This window comes from Bos taurus, chromosome 5 (assembly GCF_002263795.3).
Source record: "Bos taurus isolate L1 Dominette 01449 registration number 42190680 breed Hereford chromosome 5, ARS-UCD2.0, whole genome shotgun sequence".
NCBI classification, from domain to species: domain Eukaryota; kingdom Metazoa; phylum Chordata; class Mammalia; order Artiodactyla; family Bovidae; genus Bos; species Bos taurus.
Genome location: NC_037332.1, coordinates 10,837,243 through 10,864,593, shown reverse-complemented (window position 1 = coordinate 10,864,593; position 27,351 = coordinate 10,837,243). Strand labels below are relative to the sequence as shown.

At 37.0% G+C, this 27,351-nt stretch overlaps 2 protein-coding genes across 18 annotated transcripts in view; one reads left to right on the top strand and one right to left on the bottom strand.

Moving 5' to 3' along the window:
• PPFIA2 (PTPRF interacting protein alpha 2) overlaps positions 1-16,900 on the top strand; it is a 502,235-nt gene extending 485,335 nt beyond the window's left edge. For 9 of the 14 annotated variants that reach the window (XM_059886832.1, XM_059886831.1, XM_059886825.1 and 6 more), the window contains 6 exons: positions 470-567; positions 8,440-8,615; positions 9,707-9,775; positions 11,787-11,946; positions 13,139-13,230; positions 15,508-16,900. In XM_059886832.1, the coding sequence (XP_059742815.1) occupies positions 470-567; positions 8,440-8,615; positions 9,707-9,775; positions 11,787-11,946; positions 13,139-13,197 (562 nt within the window). In that variant the 3' untranslated portion in view covers positions 13,198-13,230; positions 15,508-16,900. Of the gene's footprint in view, positions 1-469; positions 568-8,439; positions 8,616-9,706; positions 9,776-11,786; positions 11,947-13,138; positions 13,231-15,507 lie in introns of those variants that run through there. The other 5 variants (XM_059886828.1, XM_059886823.1, XM_024992396.2 and 2 more) reach the window with 2 other exon arrangements.
• The window catches only part of ACSS3 (acyl-CoA synthetase short chain family member 3), a 190,080-nt gene continuing 165,547 nt past the window's right edge, over positions 2,819-27,351 (bottom strand). For 2 of the 4 annotated variants that reach the window (XM_010804756.4, XM_024991869.2), the window contains 3 exons: positions 21,191-21,290; positions 20,934-21,109; positions 17,641-19,791 (listed from right to left, as the gene is read on the bottom strand). In XM_010804756.4, the coding sequence (XP_010803058.2) occupies positions 19,723-19,791; positions 20,934-21,109; positions 21,191-21,290 (345 nt within the window). In that variant the 3' untranslated portion in view covers positions 17,641-19,722. 4 annotated transcript variants of the gene reach the window in all.

Sequence of the window (27,351 nt, the reverse complement as noted above, 5' to 3'; positions counted from 1 at the left end):
ACTTAGAGTTGGTGGCTATTTATTTTATTTGCTTCTGTATGTTAATATTTTACTTACTCATATTTTTATATTATTTTTCTCATCATGAAAAGGAGGGTAACCATTTCCTATAAATTCCTTCTTGACTCCATAATAGTGACTCTCTTTAAGTTATTTTCAAATGAGTAAGATGTTCATTTGTCTTCAAACAATGCTAAAATAGCTTAATGGAAAACAAAAATGTAGATGAACAACAAAATCCAAGATTGTTTTAAGACTATGCTTAATTTATTTCAAAAATACTTTCTTTACTCTTTAGAAACACTGAGTGCTTAAAATAACTATAGTTTTATTTCCCTATAATCCTAAGTAATTTAATTACAGATAAAACATTAACGTATTGGCGAAGAAGTAAGACATAGTGTTGACTATGCTTAATCATCTACCGAGTAAACTCACTGTGTTTTCTCCTTTTTTAAAAAAATAACAGAACAAGTTTACAATATGGAATTATGTGCTTAAAAAGGTTGAATTATGACAGAAAAGAACTAGAAAGAAGACGAGAAGCAAGCCAACATGAAATAAAAGGTACTATGTCTTTCTTTCATACCAAATCATAAGTCTTTCTTTGGAGGAGGGGGATTTTTAGTTTTCATTTTTATGAACGTAAAGTGTTGTATGCATTACTGTTGTCATTAAATAACATAAATATTCGACTAGAAGTATCATCATTATTTCTTTTTCATAACTTTTCTGATTAAAACTCAGAAAAGGATATCATCACTATATAAGATAGATATCCCATTGGGGTCATATTGTTGATTTTCTGAATTAAGGTCTATTCCTCTGAACCTATTAATTATACATTCTGTTTATCCTACAGATGCCTCCACATAGCTATTTTTGTCAAACTTTTAATAGAACCTTCTCATTATGATTCAGAGAAACATGGTATATAATTTATTTATAGCAGTTCATCTTTGACTTGTATCATTTGATTTTATTTCAGTGCCCAGAGATTTTATTTCTGTAAGACATATAAATTATATAGGAATTTTTATATAGAAGTTAGAGAGGAATTTTTCCCCTATGAGACTAGTTCACTAATAATTTTAACTAGAAATGATTTTAGAAAGATTACTGGCTGCTGCAACTAATATCTGTATGAAAATATTTGATTTGAATTATAAGAAAAGACATTCCCTGTAACAGACTTTTTAGAAAAGTACTGTATTTAGTAATTGACCTTTAAACATTGAGATATACCTTAGTATACAGAGGAAAGAACTGTTTAAAAAGAACATGTTAGGTCTTATACTTGTTAGAGACCACTTTATTTTTATTATTGTTATTGTTGAAGGAAAATTTAATGATTTGATGTAAGATATAAGTTATCATGGAGAAGGCAATGGCACCCCACTCCAGTACTCTTGCCTGAAAAATCCCATGGACGGAGGAGCCTGGTAGGCTGCAGTCCATGGGGTCGCTAAGAGTCAGACACGACTAAGCGACTTCACTTTCCCTTTCCACTTTCATGCATTGGAGAAGGAAATGGCAACCCACTCCAGTGTTCTTGCCTGGAGAATCCCAGGGACAGGGGAGCCTGGTGGGCTGCCGTCTATGAGGTCGCACAGAGTCAGACACGACTGAAGCAACTTAGCAGCAGCAGCAGCATAAGTTATCTATAGGACTTTTGTGGGGGGAATCATGTCCTTTTATGTCTATTTTTAATGGAAAAAAGGCTCAAAGTTTTTGAAAAAAATTTTGAGTATAAGCTCAAAATGAACTCCATATAAGTTATTATTTGTTTGCTATTTCCTGGGAGTTTATGTTTAGAAGCATTTCATTGAATTCAGTAAGTGTTTGTAATTAATTGTTCAAAGTTAGGCGTGACTTTGTTGTTATTTTCACTGCCTTTAGGGCTTACTTTAGATATGAAAACAGTATGTATTACATGTTATCTATCTTCCCCATATTAAAGTTTAGCACTGTTTTATTCTTTAAGATGTTAGACTTCTATAGTTTTCATTTGTGATAAGCATTGTCAGAAATTACTTTTACCTTTGGCAGTTCTTGGACAGTACATTAGTTATAGTAGAATGGGTCTGAATGCCTGTGAAGGTGATTGATTAAAAATATTTTTCGATAAATGGTTCATTGGAGACTAGACAGACACAATGGATTTCTTGTAACACTTCATTTGACTCACTGCTTAGGAGCAAGAAAGTGTTTTTCCATTATCAAAATTGAGTTGTTTGATTTCACTTTGTTTTGGGGACCCAGGAAATTGCAAGCTATCTTTAGACCACTGCTGTTCAGGTGAATTGAAATTTGGGGATTAATTGGCCAAGAAAGACCCCAGAAGGAAGTCTGTGTTTAACCTAACAAAAGATGCTTTAGCACACAAATAGACTTTACCATGGGACATGCCTTTCTGGTTTTCTTTTTGAAGTACTGTTTTCCAATTAGATTTTTTTATGCTTGGTTTCACCACGGAATGCTTCAGATATAGATGTTTTTGGCACTACATCAAATATTATATTAGTACTTGGCAATTGTAAGCATAACTCTGAGAAAAACTGCCATGATTCACCGTGATTATACACAGGCAACTCCATGTGTGATATAGCTCTGAGTGAGATCATAAAAATAGCCCATTTCCTATGACTGATCTGATACCATTTACAGGAATAACTCTTGACTGTGACTAGGGGGTCTCTGTTATTATCTGAAGTATTAATTAACCTTGACCTTAATAAACAGCTTTCTGAAGTGAAGAGACCATGTGCATATCAAGGATCTACAAGCATTTAATTTGTTGCTAGGAAACCGTCAACACTGATCTTTAGCCATTTATTGTTTAGGTCAAGAGAATCCTTACAAAGTTTTAAAGTCAGAGCATAAGTTTTGCTTCAAAACAGATTTATAGAATGGGATCTAATTTACAATATGAAAAAAAAAAAAACCTATGATGTTCTGAGGAAGAGCAGTTGGGATTAGTATCTTATTTACCTTCAGCCTGTAAATAAATTATTTTATATTATTTCATAAACAGCTACAAGTATGTTAATAGAATTTTTGATAGACATATATTTATAGAAATATGGTAACTATATATGTCATAGAGTAACAAAACATAAACCCAGCTCTAGAAAAGAACGCTTTCTATTTACAAATTTGTTTAGCATAAAGAGAACTCGACATTTTTGTTGAACTGTTGTGCCATTAGTAAAAATAATTACAGAACTGTTACTGCCAACCATACATACCTACCCAACTTTTGACATACAGTGTGGTATAATCAGTAGATAGAACTATAGTAACTGATTAGTGAAAGTGAAATCACTCAGTCATGTCTGATTCTTTGCAACTCCATGGACTGTAGCCTATCAGGCTCCTCCCTCCATGGGATTCTCCGGGCAAGAGTACTGGAGTGGGGTGCCACTGCCTTCTCCAGGGGATCTTCCCGACCCAGGGATCGAACCCAATGTAACCAAAATATAATACCACCAACTTACATCCTGTTTTCTGAGGTCTAACACCTCAATGGAAAAAGTTAATGAACACAGAGGAACACATATACTTTAGGACTGACCCAGGGAGACCCAGTGAACATACATAATATAAAATGTCCTTTGATAGTAAAGATTATTACTGAAGTCCTTTGCTTTGCTGAAGACATGGGGAAAGAAAGAGCTAGAATTCTGAGACAATAAACATCCTACTTCCTGAAGAAATTCATTCTGCCTAGGCTGGAGCAGGATATAGTAAAGTGATTCTGAAAAGTGGGCATTTTGAGTCTTTCCTCAGATGTTTCTCATTAAACCAAATCCAAGAGACTCTTAGGGGCTTTGCTTTGAAGATTGTTTGCTTGAAGATTGTTCAAGCCACAATTGAAGTTAAGTAGAGGTATGTGAAGTAGATATGCCTTCCAGATTCATATGCAAATACTTTACCATCGCTGTGGATTGGCAGAGACAAAAAGAATACAAACTAATCTGAGGAATTTCTACTTCTGACTATAAATGGAATACATTCAATCAGATCAATCTTCAACCATGAACAAGTAGAAAAACTAGATCAATCAATAAATAGCTGTTTGAAGGCAGCAGAAAGCAACTAAGAAACACCCAAGCCTTGAGAGGCCATGATCTTGAGAAAAAGAGAAATGTGTTGAGAGGTAAGCCTGTAGCACTGGGTGTTTTAAATTGTGAGAGTGGGTATTTATTTAGCAATATCTGCTAACATTAAATGTATGTATATAACATGACATCAATTCTATCATTGGCTACTCAATAGCTGTATATATATTCACAATATACACCAAAATACACAAATAAGAGTGTTCAAGGCAGCACTATTCTTAACCCACAGTAGAATCCACATTTCCATCCACAGTAGAGTGGATCCATTGTGGCATAATCATACAATGGAATATTAAATAGCAATGAAAATAACCATAGCATGGGAGAACTATTGAGTGAAAGACACAGACACAAAAATACATGTTGCATGATTTCATTTATAAAATGCTAAGAAATCAGACAAATCTAACCTGTGGGGAGAATAGTCAGAATATTGGTTACCGTTGGAGTGAGGCTCGTGACTTAGAAAGGACATGAAGGCCTGGTGCTGAGGTATCACTTAACTGCTTTAATATTATACACGAAATCCTAAATTGGTGATTAATTAATGTATTATACAATTAGTATAATGTTTTTGAAATTAATGTATAAATACTACACACACACATTAAGAAGAAAATAATATTAAGATTTTTGCAGATAATTTGGGAAATAAGCAGTTGAAGAATGTTTCTCAATGTATTCTTTATACTTTTTGTGGATAAGGTATAAATTTCACTCAGAAAGAAAAAAATATATAAGTAAGGAAAACTTATTTTTACTGTACTAGTAAACTATGGACTACATTTCCCTTTCTACAGGATTGAGAAAAACTTTTTTTTTCCCCTCATTTCCCCTAAGTTCTTAAAATATGAAACAATCTGATACTTCTATTTTGATGTATTTCTGTCACTCATAATGAAAGAAAATGAGGAAAAAGTGATAAAACTTTTGATATGTTTTGATATTTTTGATACTTTGATGTGTTTTGGTCCAAATAAAGGTGTACCTAATATTTTTCTCTAAAGGTTTTAGTTTTAGAAAATAAAATTCAAAGTATTTGTACCTCAGTAAAATACTGCTTTTCAACCTGAAAGGAAAAAAAAAATTATGACTTGAGAGTCATTGATTTTTGGATTAATATGTAATTGAGAAATAGTGGGTTGACAAAATAGTAGGGTAAGTATTAAACTATTCAATGTCTGTTCTATCTTATTCTGACTTATTGCTTCAGATGAAAAAAGAGTTTCTTCTAGTACATAAGTAATAATTAGGTAGTAGTTTGAAAACCACTCTGATGAAGAACCATACTAAACTCTCATCTTGCTCTCTTGACAGAAGAGCTGTATATCGACACAAATAAGAAATGTCCCCAGTTCAGTAAATTCAGTCATTCAGTCGTGTCCGATTCTTTGTGAACCGCTGGACTGCAGCACGCCAGGCTTCCCTGTCCATCACCAACTCCCGGAGTTCACTCAAACTCTTGTCCATCAAGTCAGTGATGCCATCCAACCATCTCATCCTCTGTCATCCACTTCTCCTCCTGCCTTCAATCTTTCCCAGCATCAAGGTCTTTTCTAGTGAGTCAGTTTTCACATCAGGTGGCCAAAGTATTGGAGTTTCAGCTTTAGCATCAATCCTTCCAATGAATATTCAGGACTGATTTCCTTTAGGATAGACTGGATCTCCTTGCAGTCCAAGGGACTCTCAAGAGTCTTCTCCAACACCACAATTCAAAAGCATCAATTTTTGGTGCTCAGCTTTCTTTATAGTCCAACTCTCACATCCATAGATGACTATTTGAAAAACCATAGCTTTGACTTTTTTGACCTTTGTTGGCAAAGTAATGTCTCTGCTTTTGAATATGCTGTCTAGGTCAGTCACAGTTTTTCCTCCAAGGAGCAAGGGTCTTTTAAGTTCATGGCTGCAGTCACCATCTGCAGTGATTTTGGAGCCCCCCAAAATAAAGTCTGTCACTGTTTCCATTGTTTCCCATCTATTTGCCATGAAGTGATGGGACCAGATGCCATGATCTGTTTTCTGAATGTTGAGTTTTAATCCAACTTTTTCATTCTCCTCTTTCACTTTCATCAAGAGGCTCTTTAGTTCTATTTCACTTTCTGCCATAAGGGTGGTGTCATCTGCATATCTGAGGTTATTGATATTTCTCCTGGCAATCTTGATCCCAGCTTGTGGTTCATCCAGCCTGGCATTTCTCATGATGTACTCTGCATAAAAGTTAAATAAGTAGAGTGACAATATGCAGCCTTGATGTACTTCTTTCCCCATTTGGAACCAGTCTGTTGTTCCATGTCCAGTTCTAACTGTTGCTTCCTGACCTGCATACAAATTTCTCAAGAAGAATCTCTTGAAGAATTGTCCACAGTTTGTTGTGATCCACACAATCAAAGTCTTTCGCATAGTCAATAAAGCAGAAGTAGATGTTTTTCTGGAATTCTCTTGCTTTTTCGATGATCCAGTGGATGTTGGCAATTTGATTTCTGGTTCCTCTGCCTTCTCTAAATCCAGCTTGAACATCTGGAAGTTCACAGTTCACGTGCTGTTGAAGTCTGACTTGGAGAATTTTGAGCATTACTTCGCTAGGGTATGAGATGAGTGCAATTGTGCAGTAGTTTGAGCATTCTTTGGCATTGCCTTTCTTTGGGATTAGAATGAAAATTGACCTTTCCCAGTCTTGTGGTCAATGCTCAGTTTTCCAAATTTGCTGGCATATTGAGTGCAGTACTTTCACAGACTCATCTTTTAGGATTTGAAATAGCTCAACTGGAATTCTATCACCTCCACTAGCTATGTTCATAGTGATGTTTCCTAAGGCCCACTTGACTTTGCAATCCAGGATGTTTGGCTCTAGGTGAGTGATCACACCGTTATGGTTATCTGGGTCATGAAGATCTTTTTTGTATAGTTCTGTGTATTTTTGCCACCTCTTCTTAATAATGAGTGTAGCAGTGTGTGTATGGGACCTTTGGAAGGAGGTGGCCATTATCTTCACTACCTCCATCATAGTTTGGCCCCAGGTCAAACAACAGGGAGGAAACACAGCTCCACCCATCAACAGAAAATTGGATTAAAGATTTACTGAGCATGGCCATGCCCATCAGAATAAGAGCCAGTTTCCCCCTCAGTCAGTCTCTCCCATCAGGAAGCTTCCATAAGCCTCTTATTCTTCTCCATCAGAGAGCAGAGATACTGAAAACCACAATCACAGAAAACTAACCAATCTGATCACATGGACCACAGCCTTGTCTAACTCAATGAAACTATGAGCCATGCCGTGTAGGGCCACCCAAGACAGATGGGTCATGGTGGAGAGTTCTGACAAAACGTGGTCCACTGGAGAAGGGAATGGAAACCACTTCAGTATTCTTGCCTTGAGAACCCCATGAACAGCATGAAAAGACAAAAAGATAGGACACTGAAAGATGAACTCTCCAGGTCGGTAGGTGCCCAGTATGCTACTGGAGATCAGTGGAGAAATAAATCCAGAAAGAATGAAGAGACAGAGCCCAAGCAAAAACAACACCCAGTTGTGGATGTAACTGTTATTGCCTAGGAACTTGGAATGTTATGTCCATTAATCAAGGTAAATTGGAAGTTGTCAAACAGGAGATGGCAAGAGTGAACATCGACATTTTAGGAATCAGTGAACTAAAATGGCAATGGCACCCCACTCCAGTACTCTTGCCTGGAAAATCCCATGGATGGAGGAGCCTGGTAGGCTGCAGTCCATGGGGTCGCTAAGAGTTGGACACGACTGAGCGACTTCCCTTTCACTTTTCACTTTCATGCCTTGGAGAAGGAAATGGCAACCCACTCCAGTGTTCTTGCCTGGAGAATCCCAGGGACAGGGGAGCCTGGTGGGCTTCCGTCTATGGGGTCGCACAGAGTCGGACACGACTGAAGCGACTTAGCAGCAGCAGTAGCAGCAAGCAGAACTAAAATGGACTGGAATGGGCGAATTTAACTCAGATGATCAAGAAATGTCTCCATCTGGTGGTAAAAGCACTGAACTTCATACAGACCCCTAGAGAATGAAAACAAGAAATGCTTTGAGACATTATGTTCCATGTGATGGAAATGCTCTCATTTCAGTGATAATAAGCACTCTTAAAATGACAGAATTTTTCTAGGCTAAAAGTATAGTTATTCAGACAGTAAATATGTGTAACACAAGGGTGCCAGGTGCCTCAGGAAGTAGATAAAGAAGTCAGCATAAATGATGATCTGGCCAGACACCCTTGGCTTATTTTAGTTAGCAGTTTTTTATTTATTATGCAAAATACCGAAGCCTAAAATATTGCACCTCTTTTCCTAGATGTGTTGGTGTGGAGCAATGATCGTGTTATTCGCTGGATACAAGCAATTGGACTTCGAGAATATGCAAATAATATTCTTGAAAGTGGTGTGCATGGCTCACTGATAGCCCTGGATGAGAACTTTGACTACAGCAGCTTAGCTTTATTACTACAGATTCCAACACAGAACACCCAGGCAAGCCCCTCTGTGCTGTGGTTGTGCTGTGGTTGTGCTGTGTCCTAGCTTATATAAGTGAGAGTGAATGTCACTCCACCATATCCAGCTCTTTCCGACCCCATGGACTCTACAGTCCATGGAACTCTCCAGGCCAGAATACTGGAGTGGGTAGCTGTTCCCTTCTCCAGGGGATCTTCCCAACCCAGGGATCTAACCCAAGTCTCCCACGTTGCAGGTGGATTCTTAACCAGCTGAGCCACCACGGAAGCTGTATATAAGGTCAAAGTAAACTTTTAGGAAAAAAAAAAAAAGTTGTGTATTCATGATTCTTAATGGGCGTTAGCTCAACCTTTGAAATATGTCACTGGGGCTTTAATTTTAAGCTACTGGATTTCTAGCCAAAACAAAATCATAAAATGAAGCAGCACAGGATTTAGAAGTTATGTGGTCCACCCTCCCACCTGAATGCCAGATTCCCCCAAGCAATGTCCCTGACAGATGGCCTTTAGTCTCTGCCTCTCTGTGGGCCAGTCATTTCTATTCACATGTCTGAATTAGACAGACAAGCAGCTTTGCTTTTTGCCATTGATTCCCAAGCCTGGGTAATTATTTGAATCATGGGAGCTCCTTAAAAATTTAAAAGAAAATTTGCAATCTACATCACAGGCCTAAGAAATCAGATATCAAGAGAGAGGACACAGAAATCCTAATTATCTAGTTTCCCTGAATGATGATCCTTGGTCAGATTTGAGAACTGTCTGCATAGATTTGATAAAAGTATGGCAGTCTAACTTTACTTTCCAATTCATTTTTACATATTTCAAAGTTTACATCAAGGACTCAATTAGAAAAAGTAATAAGTGAGGTCAAACCCCTTTACCTCAGATATTTAGGCGAGGCTATATGTCCACTGTCCACACTAAAGAAAATTGTCCTTCCTTGTGTTTATAGTTAAAATTTACAATGGCTTATATATGGAAGACAAAAAAATAAGACCCTTATAAATAAAACAGGGTATTAGGATATTTTCGGAGGTAAATATAATCGCTATGATTTTTTTCAAATAAACTGTGACTTCCGTGATGGTAACTGTAATTGGATGTCAACAGGCAAGGCAGATTCTCGAAAGGGAGTACAATAACCTCCTGGCTCTGGGAACCGAACGGCGCCTGGATGAAGTAAGTCCTTGTCTGTCACTCAAAAGGGGCCTTAGTGCAAGCAAAATGGCTTTCAAGGACCACTGCTCAAGTTTTCCAGATGCTTGTATAGATGGAATCTAGAATTTCCTCCACTTAGATATTTGTTATTCATTTGATTTGGAAAAGAACTTTATGAATTCATAAGTATTATCATATCAGCAGTTAGATACAGTAAGAAATAATTCAGAATCAGCCATTTTTCATGAGTTGTTAAAGCAAAATACTGTTGAGCAACATTTTTTCAATTATAAGTAATGGTAACACTAGTCCTGGTAAATTCAGCTTTTCAGTAAGGCATGTGCTTATTTCTAAATACCAGTTTATCTTCACAGGAAATTTTAGGATATTTAAAGAAACAGAAAACTTGCTTTCAATAAATGGGAAGCTTTATTTTAGATATCGTTATTGTGTTTTCCTTAAAAACATATGTGTAACATTTTAACAGTCATAGGAATTGAAAGCTATATTGAGTATGAGAAATTCTACGCATCGTATATGCATGTTTAAATGATTTGAAAATAGTGAACAGGTAAGTAGCCTCCTGAGCTGAAGGAATACAAGGGACTTTATCACACTCTGTGCACTGATGAACTATGGATTTTAATAGTCCTTTTGAGCTTTTCAAAGATCTTTCTGGAAGAAATGGGGAGGAAAATCTGAGTATGAGGTGGAAAATACAGAGATGCATAATTATGCGTTGCAAAATGCAGGTGTTTCTAAGCTGTCAAGAAAAGCTGATTACAATAGCTTTGTGAGTGAACCCAGCAATTCTTAAAATGGCACAGTAATACCACATTCAAATGGGCAGGGAACATGATCTTGGTTTTATAAAACTCAAGCTTGTCCTTTGTGGAGGAGGTTAGAGGCAGACAAGTTCTACGGTCTGAACCTCAACTAGCTTCCTAAAATTCTTACTCCTGTGCGATTAGGATAATATTTACTATTTTTAAAAACCAATACAATATTGTAAAGTAATTAGCCTCCAATTAAAATAAATAAATTTAAATTAAAAAAAAATAAATGCTTGTAAATACAAAAAAAAAGTTATTTAACTGACCTTAATTTTATAATTTGTTGGATAATCTTTTCAATCCTTAGTCCTTTTTAAAAAATTTATTTAAGTATAGCTAATCTACAATGTTGTGGTTTCTGGTGTACAATAAAGTGATTCAGTTCTATATCTATTCTTTTCATATTATTTTCCATTATGGTTTATTATAGGATATATTATTATTATACAGTTTCCTGTGCTATATAGTAGGACCTTGCTGTTTATATATTTTGTACAAAATAGTTTTCACCTGCTTTTAATCTTTATTCTTAATTGTTGAACCAGAAAGATAGTCTACATAAACCCATACACACTTTTAAATACAACTATCCTTACTTAAAAGGTAGAAAAGGAATTTTAATAAAAATTGTTAAAGATCTGTCATAGTGTTAGATTCTAAAACACAGACTGACCTGAAGCAGAGGTCTAGGCTGAGGTACATGTCTCTGTGGGTTCTAGTGTTGCTTCTTGAAAATAATGGACAAGCTGAAAAGCCTAAATGGAACACAACTATCTGCCTTTAAAATATGCTGCCTCTTTTTCTTAAGAGCAGCACATGACTTTATCACTGAAACCCTCTAGTCTCTTGTTTTAGTGTTTTGTTTGTTGCTGTGCTTGATTTCGGTTTTGTTCTTTGAATGTGAACAAAAATATCTAAACAACTTAGCTAGAGCCAGAACAGACTTGTTTCTGAGAGAAGCTGATTATTCATATCCCAGTGAAATAATCTCATGGGCTTCTATAGACGCCACTGAGAGCATATCCTCAATTGAGATTAGAGAGCATATCCTTTAATATCCTCTCATGGAAACCTTTTCCTGTGATGTTGTTGCTTATTGTTCTCATTAACTTTGTTACATGTTTCTAAGAACACAGTTTTAAGCACTTAGACTAGTTTACTTGTTTTCATTACATCAAATTATAACTCTGTGCTGGCAGAGTGAGGACAAGAATTTCAGGCGTGGGTCAACCTGGAGAAGGCAGTTTCCTCCCCGTGAAGTACATGGAATCAGCATGATGCCCGGGTCCTCAGAAACACTGCCAGCTGGATTCAGGTTAACTACAACGTCTGGGCAGTCAAGGAAAATGACAACGGATGGTACAGTAGTTTTGCATTTGTGCTTATAAAGTAAAACGCTTGTTTAGCAAATGCTATCATTCTCTGATCTTGCACAGCTTTCTGAAATTGACTCTTTCCTTAAGTTGGTTTGCTTTGCTTGAAGTTTGCTTTGCTTTCATCAGACTATTCTCTTTTGTAAATTGCTAATGCATGAACTCACAGCACTTTATTCACATTTAAAAAATAATTTAAAATTAAATCCTGAAAAGGACAATTTTGGCTAATGTCCACATCTAGGAAGAAAAACATCTGCATGATTTGTGTTTCTTTACTCTTCTATTCACCAAGTAAATAATTTGTTTAGAGTTTGGATTTGGACTAACTGTCCTTAATAAATGGAAATTAACTCCACTGTTGCCCTACATGCTTGAATATTGCAAAGTTTTATATTTCATCTTAAAAACTTGGACTCATCAGATATTTTCATCTCTGACCAAGGCAGAAGGCCTTAAATAAACAAGCACAACCATGAGAAGAGAATTAAACAAACACAAAACCAACAGTAATTTCCCAATTAGTATTTCCTTCTGTGGACATTAGACTTGTGTTGTATATTTCACAAAGGAAAACAGCCATTCTGGAGGAGAGAGACAGCCCTGAAATTGTAGTCACCAAGTTTTGTCTGTTGGGTAGGCACTTAACAAAAGAGTCCCACTCTCTTTTACTGAGAAAACCACCTATAAATCACTATTTCTTTTTAAGGTGGGAGCTATCATGGCCCTTAACATTAGTTCTAGTGTAAGCCGTGAGTTTGGTCTACATTTCTTCTAATGTGTTCCTATTATGGATACAGTATCAAAATTCATGAGGAAGTTAAGATGATCAAAATGAGTGTAGAAGCTTTTCACTGTCGGAGGGGAAGAAAATCCATCGTACTGAATTCTCCAAGAGCAATCTTTGCTTCAAAAACAGGAGCACCCAAGGGAACTGTTGCTATTAACAGACTTCATCTTAGGAGGAATACAACTTGAAAGCTCAGTTGACTCACACTGGAATACATTTTCATTAGTAGCTTGGTCTCAAGGAAAGGAATATGAGTGGCTTCTGTCTGAGAGAAAGAAGATCTATTAATATGTCCAGATCCCTTTATGCAGGGAAAGTAAACCTTTCTCATCGGAAATTTTGTACTCCATCACCTGAGTCCCTCTAAAGCCCTTTTCTCCGTTTGCAGTTGCTTCATCAAGACTGCAGAGGTTAGACAACTCCACTGTTCGTACATACTCATGTTGACAAGCCACTCAAAGGAGGCAGCACTGACTTGCTGTGAGTAGTTTTCGTTGGCTGACAAAAAACAAACCACCAAAAAAAGAAAAACGGAACCTACATAGACTAGGAAATATATACATGATACTCTTTGGTATGGCCTAGCAGTACAGAAGTGAAAATAATAACCCCTTTGAATTTCTAGAGAGTAAAAGGCCTCTTCATAATGTAACTCTTCATCTAGGATTTTCTATCACTGTCTGTCTGCTATGGTTTAAGGCCTGTCTGTTGGAGGCCTGTCACTCTCTTATTTCACATCAATGCATGGCTACCACCCTGGCTTCTACTTTTTAGGAGCATTTTATATTGATGCACATAGCATTTGATGATGAGAGTCTGGCATTTATAGAATAAGACACTATTAAGTGAGTACTTTATATAGGGGAAGCGGAAGTAGGCAAACAGTTATTCTTGTAGGTGTCCAGAGTCAAAATAGTAGTAGAGACAGGCAAGTGACTTGGAGGTGATTTCATATTAAAAAAAAAAAAAATATAACTGAGAAAAACTGAACGTCTGGTATGTTGTTTTTCATCAATATGATTTATATCTGTTGAAATACATAGGAATTTTAAGTATCTCAGATGTACAGCATAGGAACAAAGTGAAATAACTTTATAACAATGGTGGACAGAATAGAAAACCATGCTGTATAATCATTAAGGTACAAGGTATTTGTACTTGGAGAAATACTAGTTGATGGAACCTACTTCCAAAGTTTTATTAAAGAACAGTCTTTAGCAAAACTAAGTTTTCCTAGAGTATAAATGTCAAGGACATTTTTTTAATCTACAACTCTACTAAAATAGTCTACCATGGACAATGGATCGATATTTTGGAAAAATGTTTTTTAGGGCAATATTTAGAAACAAATGTGTGCACAGGGATGGGGAGAGGAACAGCTCATCTTGTGCTGTTTATTCATTGCCTTGAACTAAAAGCTCCACGCGGTTTACTGATGGTCTTTGGGGCCTAATATAGGAGCTGGTATGCTGCCTTATTTGGGTCACTATTTTGAAACTGCTGATGATAAAACAAAAGCTTTCAGATAAGAGATGTAATTTCAGAATGTAAAACCCTAACATTAAAAATTTAATGACAGTATCCAATTAATAATTTGGCTAAATGAGAGGTTTTCCAAAATACCATTTTTAATAGTTTCTACACATAGTATAACAATTTACCAGGAGCAGAATACATCACTAATTCACAAATGACTATTTAATATATTGAGTACTGCTTGCTTCTTAGCTCTTAACTGATGGGTAGAACTACTCTTTAACTATTTGCAGTCTGTATTTTGTGCATGGCATTCTAGTTCATACTTCCTAGCTTTTACCATTAAATGGGATAAATGTATTTATTTCCAGTAAATTAACCTGGGACGACCAATTTCTATTTTGAGGAACTATTAGCACGTTTGTCATTAACGTAATTCAGAACATATTGGGCTGGCCAGAAAGTTCACTCTGCTTTTTCCATAAGATCTTATGTGTATATATGTACGTCTGCGCACACTCAGTCACGTCCAACTATTTGTGGTCCCATAGACTGTAACCTTCCAGGCTCGTCTGTCCATGGAATTTTCCAGGCAAGGATACTGGAGCAGGCTGTCATTTCCCCCTCCTCCAGGGGAATTTTAGTGACCCAGGGATCAAGTCCACATCTCCTCTGTCTCCTGCATTGGCAGGAGTGTTCCTTATCACTAGCGCCACCCAAGAAGCCCCCATAAAACCTTATGGATGGAAAAACCTGAATGAACTTTTTGGCCAATCCAATGTTAATATTTTTCTTGTGTTGGGATAGTAATTGTGATCTTTTCCTTATTATGACCGGAAAGAATCTGTGATGACCCAGATTCTTTATGTTACTGATTATCACTGTTTTTGTCACTATTAAACAACGGTATCTTTTGAAGAGCACATAGAAGTTAGAATACAGATCTATTCCATGGAAAAAGTCAGCTCAGTGTATTAATGAGCAAGCCATACATTTTTCAAAAAGGACTGCTGACATTTTCTCTGAATACCTTTGTTTGTATTATGGCCATACTTTCCATGAAGTTGAGCAAATCTTATTTTTGAAGCTTGCCTGCACAAAATTAGAGAGGAGCAAATATTAATTACATACAGCTATTAGTTGGCCCCAAGATAATCCCCTACTCATTATCTCTTAGGACAAAAGTGGGCAAGATGCATGGAACTGCACCAAAAATAGCAGAGGGAGAGTTTCCAGTCTGGGGTCTTTCCGTAAACTAACGCTGTCCATTACACATTTTAGATGTCGTCTTTTCAGTCTACTCTACCTAAAGTGCACTACCATCCAAGAAGACAAGCAGTGAAAACCTTTGTGAAGACTGGATTCCAAGGAAATAACCACAAGTAATGCTTCACTAACTGAAAATGTGATTCTGGGGGGAGTCAGATATTAAGTTTGATTAGTTTACTACACTTGTAAGAAAATGCTCATTTGAATACTAAGCATCATCCACATCATAAATTCTGTACAACAGATGCTTTTATGAAATGGAGCCACTTGTTTTTTCATGTTTTATTGTAATATACTAGGCCTTTATGTATTACTGTGTATGTATTTCTTTTTAAATGTGTAAGTCTTATGTAAATGGATATAAATATGATTTTTTTAAAAATAAAATATATGGTTCATGGAGTCCTGAGTGCAAACATTTGACAATTCCAAGTACTGTTTGTATTTTACCATTCCACCATTTTTACAGTTTTTGAATTGTAACAGTCAAATCGGTATGTTTCCGGGAAGCGTGCTTCATGCTTCCACATGGTTCTCCTTCAAGTCTGTCAATCCTTAAAGCTGAAAACCTGCCTCTGATCATGTAAAAAAGAGTGATTTAACCTGGAACTGGAGCCAAAAACAGACCTTTAAAGGCAATCAGGGATGTCCTATATCTTTAGAAATAGCACTGTGATGGCTCGATCTCCTTTTCAATACAAAACAAAGCCAAACTGTTTACAAGAGTCAAAGCAATTATTTAAAAAAAAGAAAATATTTATAAAGAAAAAACATTATCTTCTCTTGTTACCTGTGGACCAAGGAACAAAAAACCTCTTTACTAAGAACCCCACGTTCATCCAAATACCCTGCACGGCCAGCCGTCAGCAGCACTGTTCAGTGACTCAACCACTGCAGAGTCTGAGGTCATCTCCACTGGAAAAACAGAAATCCCCAGAAACCCTTCCTTTCTGTCAATGTAACAGGGCATTAGCCAGACTCATGTCTAATGTTTTAAGCTTTTAGCCCAGAAGGCCTTGTTGGGACTTCCCTGAAGTCAGTCTTATCAGAGGAAATAACTGAAAGACAGAATGATGAACATATATAGTGTATAAAAGTATCGAAGAGTAATCTCTTCCCTGTGGCTTTATTTGGTGGTGTTAACTGTTGTTTATTCTTTGTTTATATGGGAGATTTCAAAGTAAAATCTATTTAATAATATCATTTATCTAACTGCTGATTTTCTGCTGCTTGATCTTATTAAGAGCAAGACCTGTCATTAGTAATTCTTTTTTTTTGTATTTAATTTGCTGTGTTTGCACGTACATTACATTTGTTTGGATGTCGATTTTTTGTTTAACAGACTCAGTCAAAAGGTAATGGTAACAGAAAACCTCTCCATTGTCAATAAAAAAAAATACTTCCAGTTCTCTGTTTAAGCTTTATTTTCTAGTCACATATAAATATTTTACTCAAACTATAATGAAAATCATTCTTTTTAGTGATTCTCAATCTAATATTTATCGACAAAGGTGAGGCTGCCACAAGAGGGTGCACTAAACTTGCTTGTGAAAGTGATTTTAAATTTTCTAAAAATGCTGCTTGATTGGAAACAATGGTAAAGAGCTTTTTAGGTTCATCTGAATATGGGGATCTTGACTTACAGAAATGAAGTATAACATAGAAATTATGGTATCATAATAACAAAGTAGATTTGTATCTACTGTCATGCATGACTTAATTGTGTAATAGTTTTTCCCCTTTAGAGATCACCTAGCAAGACATATTAATCATTTAGAATAGACTCAAACATACAGAGATATACAGTTACTTACCTCAAAACCCATAAAATATTCTTCAGTGTATAAGATCATTTGTGTCAGATTCTAAAACCCAATTAACTGATTAAGCTTAGAACCTTGGTTTTCTTGCTTTTAACCACCATCATCATGAATTTTTATATTTTTAATAATCAGAAATTTACACGTATAATTCCCTATAAATAAAACTGCTTCTTGTAAAACAGTTCTCACTTATATACACTTAGTACATTTTAAAAAGCAAACTAGCTTCATTAATTGGCAAACACTTTTCTATAGATTTTAAAATATTTACATTTTAATTTTTCTAATACCTTACAGTAAAAAAATTCTATGAAATGACAAATGAAGATCATACAGAATTTATTTCAGCAAATTACATTTTTTAGTAACATTATTAGTGTTATTTTTAAAGACAGGTTTAATTCAAAATATTTTAAATACTTTCGAGTGAAAGTACCTTATAGTCAGTATTAAGATAGAAAATTCCTTTTTTTCCTTCAAAATTTAAGCAATCTGATGGCTTGACTGTATTTTTCTGGTCCCACATTCAGTCTTGTGAGAATAACAGTACTTTCTCTGACCCTGCAAAGGAGATCAATTTCCTCAACCAGATACAAGAAAACATTACTTGCCTGGTCTTGTGCACTGTTTCCCAATCCCACTCAACTGGAAAATAGCTCAAGCCTGCTTGCTGAAGTGTCTTCTCCATGAAAAATGTGCAAGAGGATCAAAGACAATCTGTATGCAATTGTTGGATCTGCCTGAGCTTACACCTCACAAATGAACAGCTAACGAATGTGCCGTTTCAAATCAACTGAATTTTATATGAAAAACACGGCAATACATCCTAACGCGAAGACATTAAAAAGTGTATTATTTGTTAAGATTACAGTTGTGATAATAGATAAAATGTACGGAAGAGAAGAGACAGTTTAAGGAACCTAACAGCTTCAAATTATAAATTGAATATCTATCTAATCAGTGTAACTCAGGCTTCTAAAATAAAGGGAACAATTAGATGAATATATTTTTTCAGGTGTAACAATCAAAAAGTCAATTTTAGCAAATAACAATTTACTCTGAGAAGCCATTTGTTTTACAGTCTACGATCCAAAGAATCCTAACATTTTCAGAATGTCTTCATACAATTTGTAAGCAATTTTTATGGAACAAACAAGTAAAAAAGCTCATCTATTATTTCTCATATATACTTCTTCATGTGTTACCGGACTTTTATGTTAGGACAATTGCTCTTAAAATAACGTTACTGATGGACTGAAAGATTGAGGAATACTTTGAGAACCATCAAAGACTCAATAGGTATGGCATTTTTTTTTTTTTTTTAGTTTGAATGTATTCTTTAATAACTGATACCATGTAGAACCCTAAGTAAACCAAATGTTTAATGATCTGTATATACTCTGGTTAACTGGCACAAAGACTCATTTCTAGTTCTTTGTTAATGCTCAATAATTTTACAAAAGTTTAAATAGAAAGATGTGCTTTGGATGTGACAACTTTTTTTCAGTGAGTTATTTTAAAATTAGAGATTTCACATAAAATCTGGAATTTTGGTTTCTCTTAAAACTTCTCCTGGTCTTTAGCATATGTAAAATGTAAAAAATTTTACATTTCTTCCTTAAGAGCTTTCCTTGACAGTTTACCCATTTCTATATCATTTCCTTTTTTCCAAAAGAAGTTGAGATCATTACAAAGTATCTAGTCAACTCTGAACCTGAAGCAGTAAGAGGGGCTGCAAGGAGGCCTCATCTGCATGACTAAGAGATTGGATGAATGGACCTCTGTGCTCTCTACCTGGCCTGTGACCTCCCTTGACTAAGTGACACAGGACTGGAGAGAGCTGTACCTTTGTACCCAGCGTTCCCTGAGGATGTGTGAGGAGACAAATTCTCCTACCTAGAAAATTATGTCTCAGTGATTATCTAAAACTTCCCATTTCACCCATTTCATTTAAAATAACCAACCCTGTGAGCATCTCAAGAATATTCAAAGATATTCAGAACTTCTATAAGAAAATAATAACTTTTCTGACTTCAACTTGAGTTTTAGGTCTTGGATCAAAGCTGCAGAGTCCTAATTTAAGGAAGTGGCTCGATAGTAGTGTCATTTTTTTGGTGGGGGTAGGAGTTACAATTTATAAAAATCACACATTAGATATATTTTTCTTAAATGCAAGTTCTGGAAAATCTATATAATAATGAGCATGATACAGGCAACTGGCAACAGTGCTAACTGGGCTAATCAAACAGAAGGCACAGGTCTTATTAGTCTTCAAGTACAGTCTTTTAGACTAAGCCCTACAATTTACATTTCAGTTTGCATATTATTTCGATATTTATTTCTGGGAAGTAATTCTAAAAACTTACTCCAATTAGAAAAGTGACTCAAAAAAGAAGAAAAAAAGTCATGATGCCTGCTTCAACATGGCTTCTATGTGCTCAAAAATTCCAGGATCTTCAATTGTAGGAGACACCTGGAAAGAAGATTAGAGTCTGATGAAGGTGCTTTCATGAACCCCTTCCACTCTCTGTATTAGCAGTTCAATGCAATTTTGTATTCCCTACTATCATATATATATGGAAAGGTTCAAAAATAGCAAACTTGAACTTAATATTTTAATATGGCTTCCCTGGTGGCTTAGACAGTAAAGAATCTGCCTGCAAAGCAGGAGACCTGGGTTCGATCCCTGGGTCAGGAAGATCCCCTGAAGAAGGGAATGGTAACCCACTCCAGTATTCTTGCCTGGAGAATCCCATGGACATAAGAGCCTGGTGGGCTACAATCCATGCAGTGGTAAAGAGTCGACATGACTGAGCGATTAACATTTTAACAGTAAAATAAATGGTTCAGTTAGCAAAACGATCAGTCCTAGACGCGCAGCATTTAGTCACTCAGCCCTGTCAGTCCTAAATGGTACTTGTTTTATCGGTCTTTGAATGAACCTCCATAGAAAGATTTTTGTTTGTTTTGCTTTGCCCACACAACCACTCTTTATTGCTGTATCACTTTTTGCAAGACTTTTATGATTAAAATGTATAACTATGCATATATAATATGCACACAAATTAAAAGAATGCATTATGTTTGAATCAACTTAAATACCCTAAAATAATTTTCACTCAAAGCAGGAAAGATAATGAGCATATATATCAAATTAGAACTGTTAAAATATCTTATAGCCAGTCTCAAGTGTTTACTTTCTCACTAACAGTCGCTATTGACTGCAATGAAGCAAAATTTATCCTTAATAAGACTGAGTTTCCACAATTTGTTTGAAATTAACTGACATATTCATTAATACTTTATTAAATAATAAAGATATTTAAAATATTTTTATTTAAAAAATAAAAAAATTTTAAATTAAAAAATAAAATATTTCACATACTGGTTCTTATAATCAAAGAATATGATCTTAATGTTTCCTCCAAAACCCTCATTTCTACAGAGAGAATGGCTACGCAATCTGCTCCTTAACATTAAAAAAAAGAGAAGTACTATTATGTATTTTTTAGGAATATAATTCATGATTGAGAACCATTTAAAGAGTTTTGTTGACACCAAAGACATGGGGGAGAACATTTCAGAACCAAGCACTAAACGGCCTTGATAATTTACCTTATATGGCTTGCCATTGACAAGGGCAGACAGCGTTGAGCGGGGAATTTTGCCAGATCTGGTTTTGGGTAACTGTTTGACAAACACCGCTTTCCGAAAAGCAGCCACAGGGCCAATGGTCTGTCTAACGTGTTTCACAATTTCTTCTAAAACGTGTTCCTCTGTTGTATTTATATCTAGGGAGAAAGTTCAGATGGTAAGCTCTGCATTAACCTTAATCATTCAGGGCCCAAACAGGGAAGACAAAGACAGCTTACCTTTTTTCAACACGCAGAGGGCTAATGGGATATGACCTTTCAAAGAATCTTCCTTCCCAACAACAGCACAGTCAGCCACAATGCCAAGGGAAAGGATAGACTGTAATTTAAAAAAGCGTTCATTTAGATGTTTATACACGTATATATGCAGTATATATAATTTCAACTCGGAAAAACAGTACGTGACAGAGAACTTAAAAACCCAGAGCTGCCTCTGTGAAAATGACTATCAATTCACTATTCATATCTTTATGACTGAGGTGAATGGTTAAGATCCCAAAGTCACTAAAGACTGGCAGTAATTAAGACAAATTGCTTAGCTTACCTGGAAAGTAAGGGAATGACTTCTTCATCTCAGTTGTTTATTAATGAAGTCAGGGAAACTATGCAATGGATACCACTTGGGAACAAATTGCAATGGGCCTTGGAAAACAGATGGCCTCATGGTGATTTGACTTCAGGGCTGGCTACCAGAAGAACCCCAAATCATGAATAAACAGTGATTTTATTTCTCTTCTTGAGTGCCCACCTATCCAGAGAGGATTTTCCAAGAAGTGGAGAAAGAAGTTGGACAGAAAGTAAAGCCCTGACATCAGATAATCACCATTGTTGAGCACCCATTTTCATACTGTTCACCCTAAGCTCTAGAAAATGGGCTTCCCTGGTGGCTCAGACTGTAAAGAATCTGCCTGCAGTGGGGAAGACCTGGCTTAGATCCCCGGGTTGTGAAGATCCACTGGAGGAGGGCATGGCAACCCACTCCAGTATTCTTGCCTGAAGAATCCCCATGGACATAAGAGCCTGGTGGGCTACAATCCATGCAGTGGTAAAGAGGAGCCTGGCGGGCTATAGTCCATAGGGTTGCAAAGAGTCGGACTCAACTGAGCAACAAAACACAGCACAGCACAGGCTCCAAATGCCTTAAAGAGCAAAGCAATTTCTGTCCAGAATCATGAGAACCCACAGAGTAATCACATGAAATAGAGAAGCTTAGGATTAAAAAAACAAAACAAAACAAAACATTCTGCTATGATGGACTTTTAAAAATGAATGTTCAAAAATTTCTTTTCCATGAGATTAATATACATTTCTTATGACTTCTCCCCTGTGGGAAGCTGGTGCCCATCGAAGGCTGAGTTTTCAAGGAAGGATTTCCCACACTCACTACATTTAGAGGGCTTCTCTCCTAGATGAGATATACATTTGTGTGATATACATTTCAGTGACTCCAAACCCTTAATGGCTGGAGAAAACAGTAAGCAAACTTGTAACCAAGGGCTAGTGTGGCAGTCCCCATTCTTTCTTCAGCAAACATTTACAAATACCTCCTAACCCCCAACCCCCTATATTGCAGAAGGCTTGGTGGTGAACAAAAATAGGCTGGGTACTGTCTTAATGGTACTTGCAGTTTAGAAAGAAAGGCTTCCCAGGTGGCGCTAGTGGTAAAGAACCCCCCATGCCAATGCAGAAGAAGGAGAGGAGCTGGGTTCAATCCCTGGGTCAGGAAGATCCCCTAGAGAAGGGAATGGCAACCCACTCCAGTATTCTTGTGGAGAATCCCATAGACAGAGGAGCCTGGGGCTACAGCCCATGGGATCACAAAGAGTTGGACAAGACCAAGCAACTGAGCAGGCAGAGAAGTGATTAGACCAAGAGGAAGACGGGGCCAAAGCCAAAGGGAAGGGCTGGGCATATTCCATTCAAATAAAAAGGAGACCAGTGTGGCTGGAAGTTCAGTTCAGCTACTCAGTCGTGTCTGACTCTTTGTGACCCCATAGACTGCAGCATGCCAGGCCTCCCTGTCCATCACCAACTCCCGGAGTTTACTCAAACTAATGTCCACTGAGTCGGTGATGCCATCCAACCATCTCATCCTCTGTTGTCCCCTTCTCCTCCTGCCCTCAATCTTTCCCAGCATCAGGGTCTTTTCCAATGAGTCAGTTCTTTGCATCAGGTGGCCAAAGTAATGGAGTTTCAGCTTCAGCATCAGTCCTTCCAGTGAATATTCAGGACTGATTTCCTTTAGGATGGACTGGTTGGATCTCCTTGCAGTCCAAGGGACTCTCAAGAGTCTTTTCTGACAACACAGTTCAAAAGCATTAATTCTTCAGTGCTCAGCTTTCTTTATAGTCCAGCTCTCACATCCATACATGACTACTGGAAAAACCAAGGCTTTGACTAGACCTTTGCTGGTAAAGTAATGTCTCTGCTTTTTAATATGCTGTCTAGGTTGGTCACAGTTTTTCTTCCAAGGAGCAAATATCTTTCAAGTTCATGGCTGCCGTCACCATCTGCAGTGATTTTGGAGCCCAAAAAAATAAAGTCTGTCACTCTTTCCATTTTTTTCCCCATCTATTTGCCATGAAGTGAATGGGACCGGATGTCATGATCTTAGTTTTCTGAATGTTGAGCTTTAAGCCAACTTTTTCACTCTCCTCTTTCACTTTCATCAAGAAGCTTTTTAGTTCCTCTTCACTTTCTGCCATAGGGTGGTGTCATCTGCATATCTGAGGTTATTGATATTTCTCCCAGCAATCTTGATTCCAGCTTGTGCTTCATCCAGCCCAGCGTTTCTCATGATGTACTCTGCATTTAAGTTAAATAAGCAGGGTGACAATACACAGCCTTGACATACTCCTTTTCCTATTTGGAACCAGTCTGTTGTTCCATGTCCAGTTCTAACTGTTGCTTCCTGACCTTTATCCAGATTTCTCAAGAGGCAGGTCAGGTAGTCTGGTATTCCCATCTTTTTAAGAATTTTCCACAGTTTGTTGTGATCCACACAGTCAAAGGCTTTGGCATTGTCAATAAAGCAGAAGTAGATGTTTTTCTGGAATTCTCTAGCTTTTTCGATGATCCAACAGATGTTGACAATTTGATCTCTGGAAAGCCTAGAGCAAAAGTGAGAATGGTGCAAGAGGAAATGAAGCTACAGAGGCAGAAAAAGGGCTGTGCCTGTGAAGGATTTTCTTATTGTAGTAGCATTGTCTGTGTTCATTCACCTCTGACTCTTTACAACCCCTGGGACGGTAGCCCTCCAAGCTCCTCTGTCCATGGGATTGCCCAGGCAAGAATACTGAGTGGGTTGCCATGCCCTCTTCCAGGGGATCTTCCTGACCTAGGGATCAAACCCCTGTCTCCTGAGTCTCCTGCACTGCAGCCGGATTCTTTCCTGAGCCACTGGGGTTTCCCTTTAGTAGCACTGGAAGATGATAAAGCACTTTCAGGAGGTAAGGAGGCTATGAAAGATCAGAATGGATTTTTTAAGACTTTATTTTTTTCAGAATAGTTTTAGATTCATAGCAAAACTGAGCAGAAAGTCCTGAGTTCCCATGTATCTCCTGTCCCATTTACACACAACCTCCACATCATCAAAATCCCTCACCAGAGCAGTGCAGTCATTACAGCGGGGGAGCCACCACGAACACCACTATCACCCCACTCCAGAGCTGACATCGGACTTGGTGTACACTTTATGGGTTTTATGCCACATAGCCATGATTACAGTATTCTACTGAGTACATTCACTGCCCTAAAATCCTCTGTGTTCCGCCTCTTCATCCCTCACTTCTCAATAACTCCTGGCAACCACTGATCTTTTTGACTGTCTCCAAAGTTCTTATCCAGAACATTAATACACCTGAAACTGTACAATATGTAGCTGTTACTAATTGGTTTCTTTCCCTTCAGTGTGGATTCTGAGAAATACAGACTTACTTTGGTTTCATTGTGAAGAATAAACAAAGGGTTGTTGAATGTGGGTGCAATGATTTACACAGAGAAAACCCTAGAGAGGCTATAAGAGTAGACTGAAGTCATAGGAGGGGGTATAAAAAGATCCAGAGTTTTTTAGAGGTAAAATGGACAAAATTTGATGATAAGTGGGATACAAAGCAAGAAGTCAAAGGGGTTAAAAATGATTCTGTGGTTTTGGCCTGAATAGCTGGTGTCATTTTTCTTTTCTTTTTTTTTTTTTTTTTACAGTTTTTCAATTTTATTTATTTTTAAACTTTACAATATTGTATTGGTCCTGCCATATATTGAAATGAATCTGCCACAGGCATACACGTGTTCCCCATCCTGAACCCTCCTCCCTCCTCCCTCCCCATACCATCCCTCTGGGTCGTCCCAGTGCACCAGCCCCAAGCATCCAGTATCGTGCATCGAACCTGGACTGGCGATTCGTTTCATATATGATATTATACATATTTCAATGCCATTCTCCCAAATCATCTCACCCTCTCCCTCTCCCACAGAGTCCAAAAGACTGTTCTATACATCAGTGTCTCTTTTGCTGTCTCGTATACAGGGTTATTGTTACCATTTTTCTAAATTCCATATATATGCATTAGTATACTGTATTGGTGTTTTTCTTTCTGGCTTACTTCACTCTGTATAATAGGCTCCAGTTTCATCCACCTCATTAGAACTGATTCAAATGTATTCTTTTTAATGGCTGAGTAATACTCCATTGTGTATATGTACCACCGCTTTCTTATCCATTCATCTGCTGATGGACGTCTAGGTTGCTTCCATGTCCTGGCTATTATAAACAGTGCTGCAATGAATATTGGGGTACACGTGTCTCTTTCAATTCTGGTTTCCTCCATGTGTATGCCCAGCAGTGGGATTGCTGGATCATAAGGCAGTTCTATTTCCAGTTTTTTAAGGAATCTCCACACTGTTCTCCATAGTGGCTGTACTAGTTTGCATTCCCACCAACAGTGTAAGAGGGTTCCCTTTCCTCCACATCCTCTCCAGCATTTATTGCTTGTAGACTTTTGGATCACAGCCATTCTGACTGGCATGAAATAGTACCTAATAGTGGTTTTGATTTGCATTTCTCTGATAATGAGTGATGTTGAGCATCTTTTCATGTGTTTGTTAGCCATCTGTATGTCTTCTTTGGAGAAATGTCTATTTAGTTCTTTGGCCCATTTTTTGATTGGGTCATTTATTTTTCTGGAATTGAGCTGGAGGAGTTGCTTGTATATTTTTGAAATTAGTTGTTTGTCAGTTGCTTCATTTGCTATTATTTTCTCCCATTCTGAAGGCTGTCTTTTCACCTTGCTTATAGTTTCCTTTGTTGTGCAGAAGCTTTTAAGGTTAATTAGGTCCAATTTGTTTATTTTTGCTTTTATCTCCAATATTCCGGGAGGTGGGTCATAGAGGATCCTGCTGTGATGTATGTCAGAGAGTGTTTTGCCTATGTTCTTCTCTAGGAGTTTTATAGTTTCTGGTCTTAACGTTTAGATCTTTAATCCCTTTTGAGTTTATTTTTGTGTATGGTGTTAGAAAGTGGTCTAGTTTCATTCTTTTACAAGTGGTTGACCAGTTTTCCCAGCACCACTTGTTAAAGAGATTGTCTTTAATCCATTGTATATTCTTGCCTCCTTTGTCAAAGATAAGGTGTCCATATGTGCGTGGATTTATCTCTGGGCTTTCTATTTTGTTCCATTGATCTGTATTTCTGTCTTTGTGCCAGTACCATACTGTCTTGATGACTGTGGCTTTGTAGTAGAGCCTGAAGTCAGGCAGGTTGATTCCTCCAGTTCCATTCTTCTTTCTCAAGATAGCTTTGGCTATTCGAGGTTTTTTGTATTTCCATACAAATTGTGAAATTATTTGTTCTAGCTCTGTGAAGAATACTGTTGGTAGCTTGATAGGGATTGCATTGAATCTATTAATTGCTTTGGGTAGTATACTCATCTTCACTATATTGATTCTTCCAATCCATGAACATGGTATATTTCTCCATCTATTAGTGTCCTCTTTGATTTCTTTCACCAGTGTTTTATAGTTTTCTATATATAGGTCTTTAGTTTCTTTAGGTAGATATATTCCTAAGTATTTTATTCTTTCCGTTGCAATGGTGAATGGAATTGTTTCCTTAATTTCTCTGTTTTCTCATTATTAGTGTATAGGAATGCAAGGGATTTCTGTTTGTTGATTTTATATCCTGCAACTTTACTATAATCATTGATTAGTTCTAGTAATTTTCTGGTGGAGTCTTTAGGGTTTTCTATGTAGAGGATCATGTCAACTGCAAATAGTGAGAGTTTTACTTCTTCTTTTCCAATTTGGATTCCTTTTATTTCTTTTTCTGCTCTGATTGCTGTGGCCAAAACTTCCAAAACTATGTTGAATAGTAATGGTGAAAG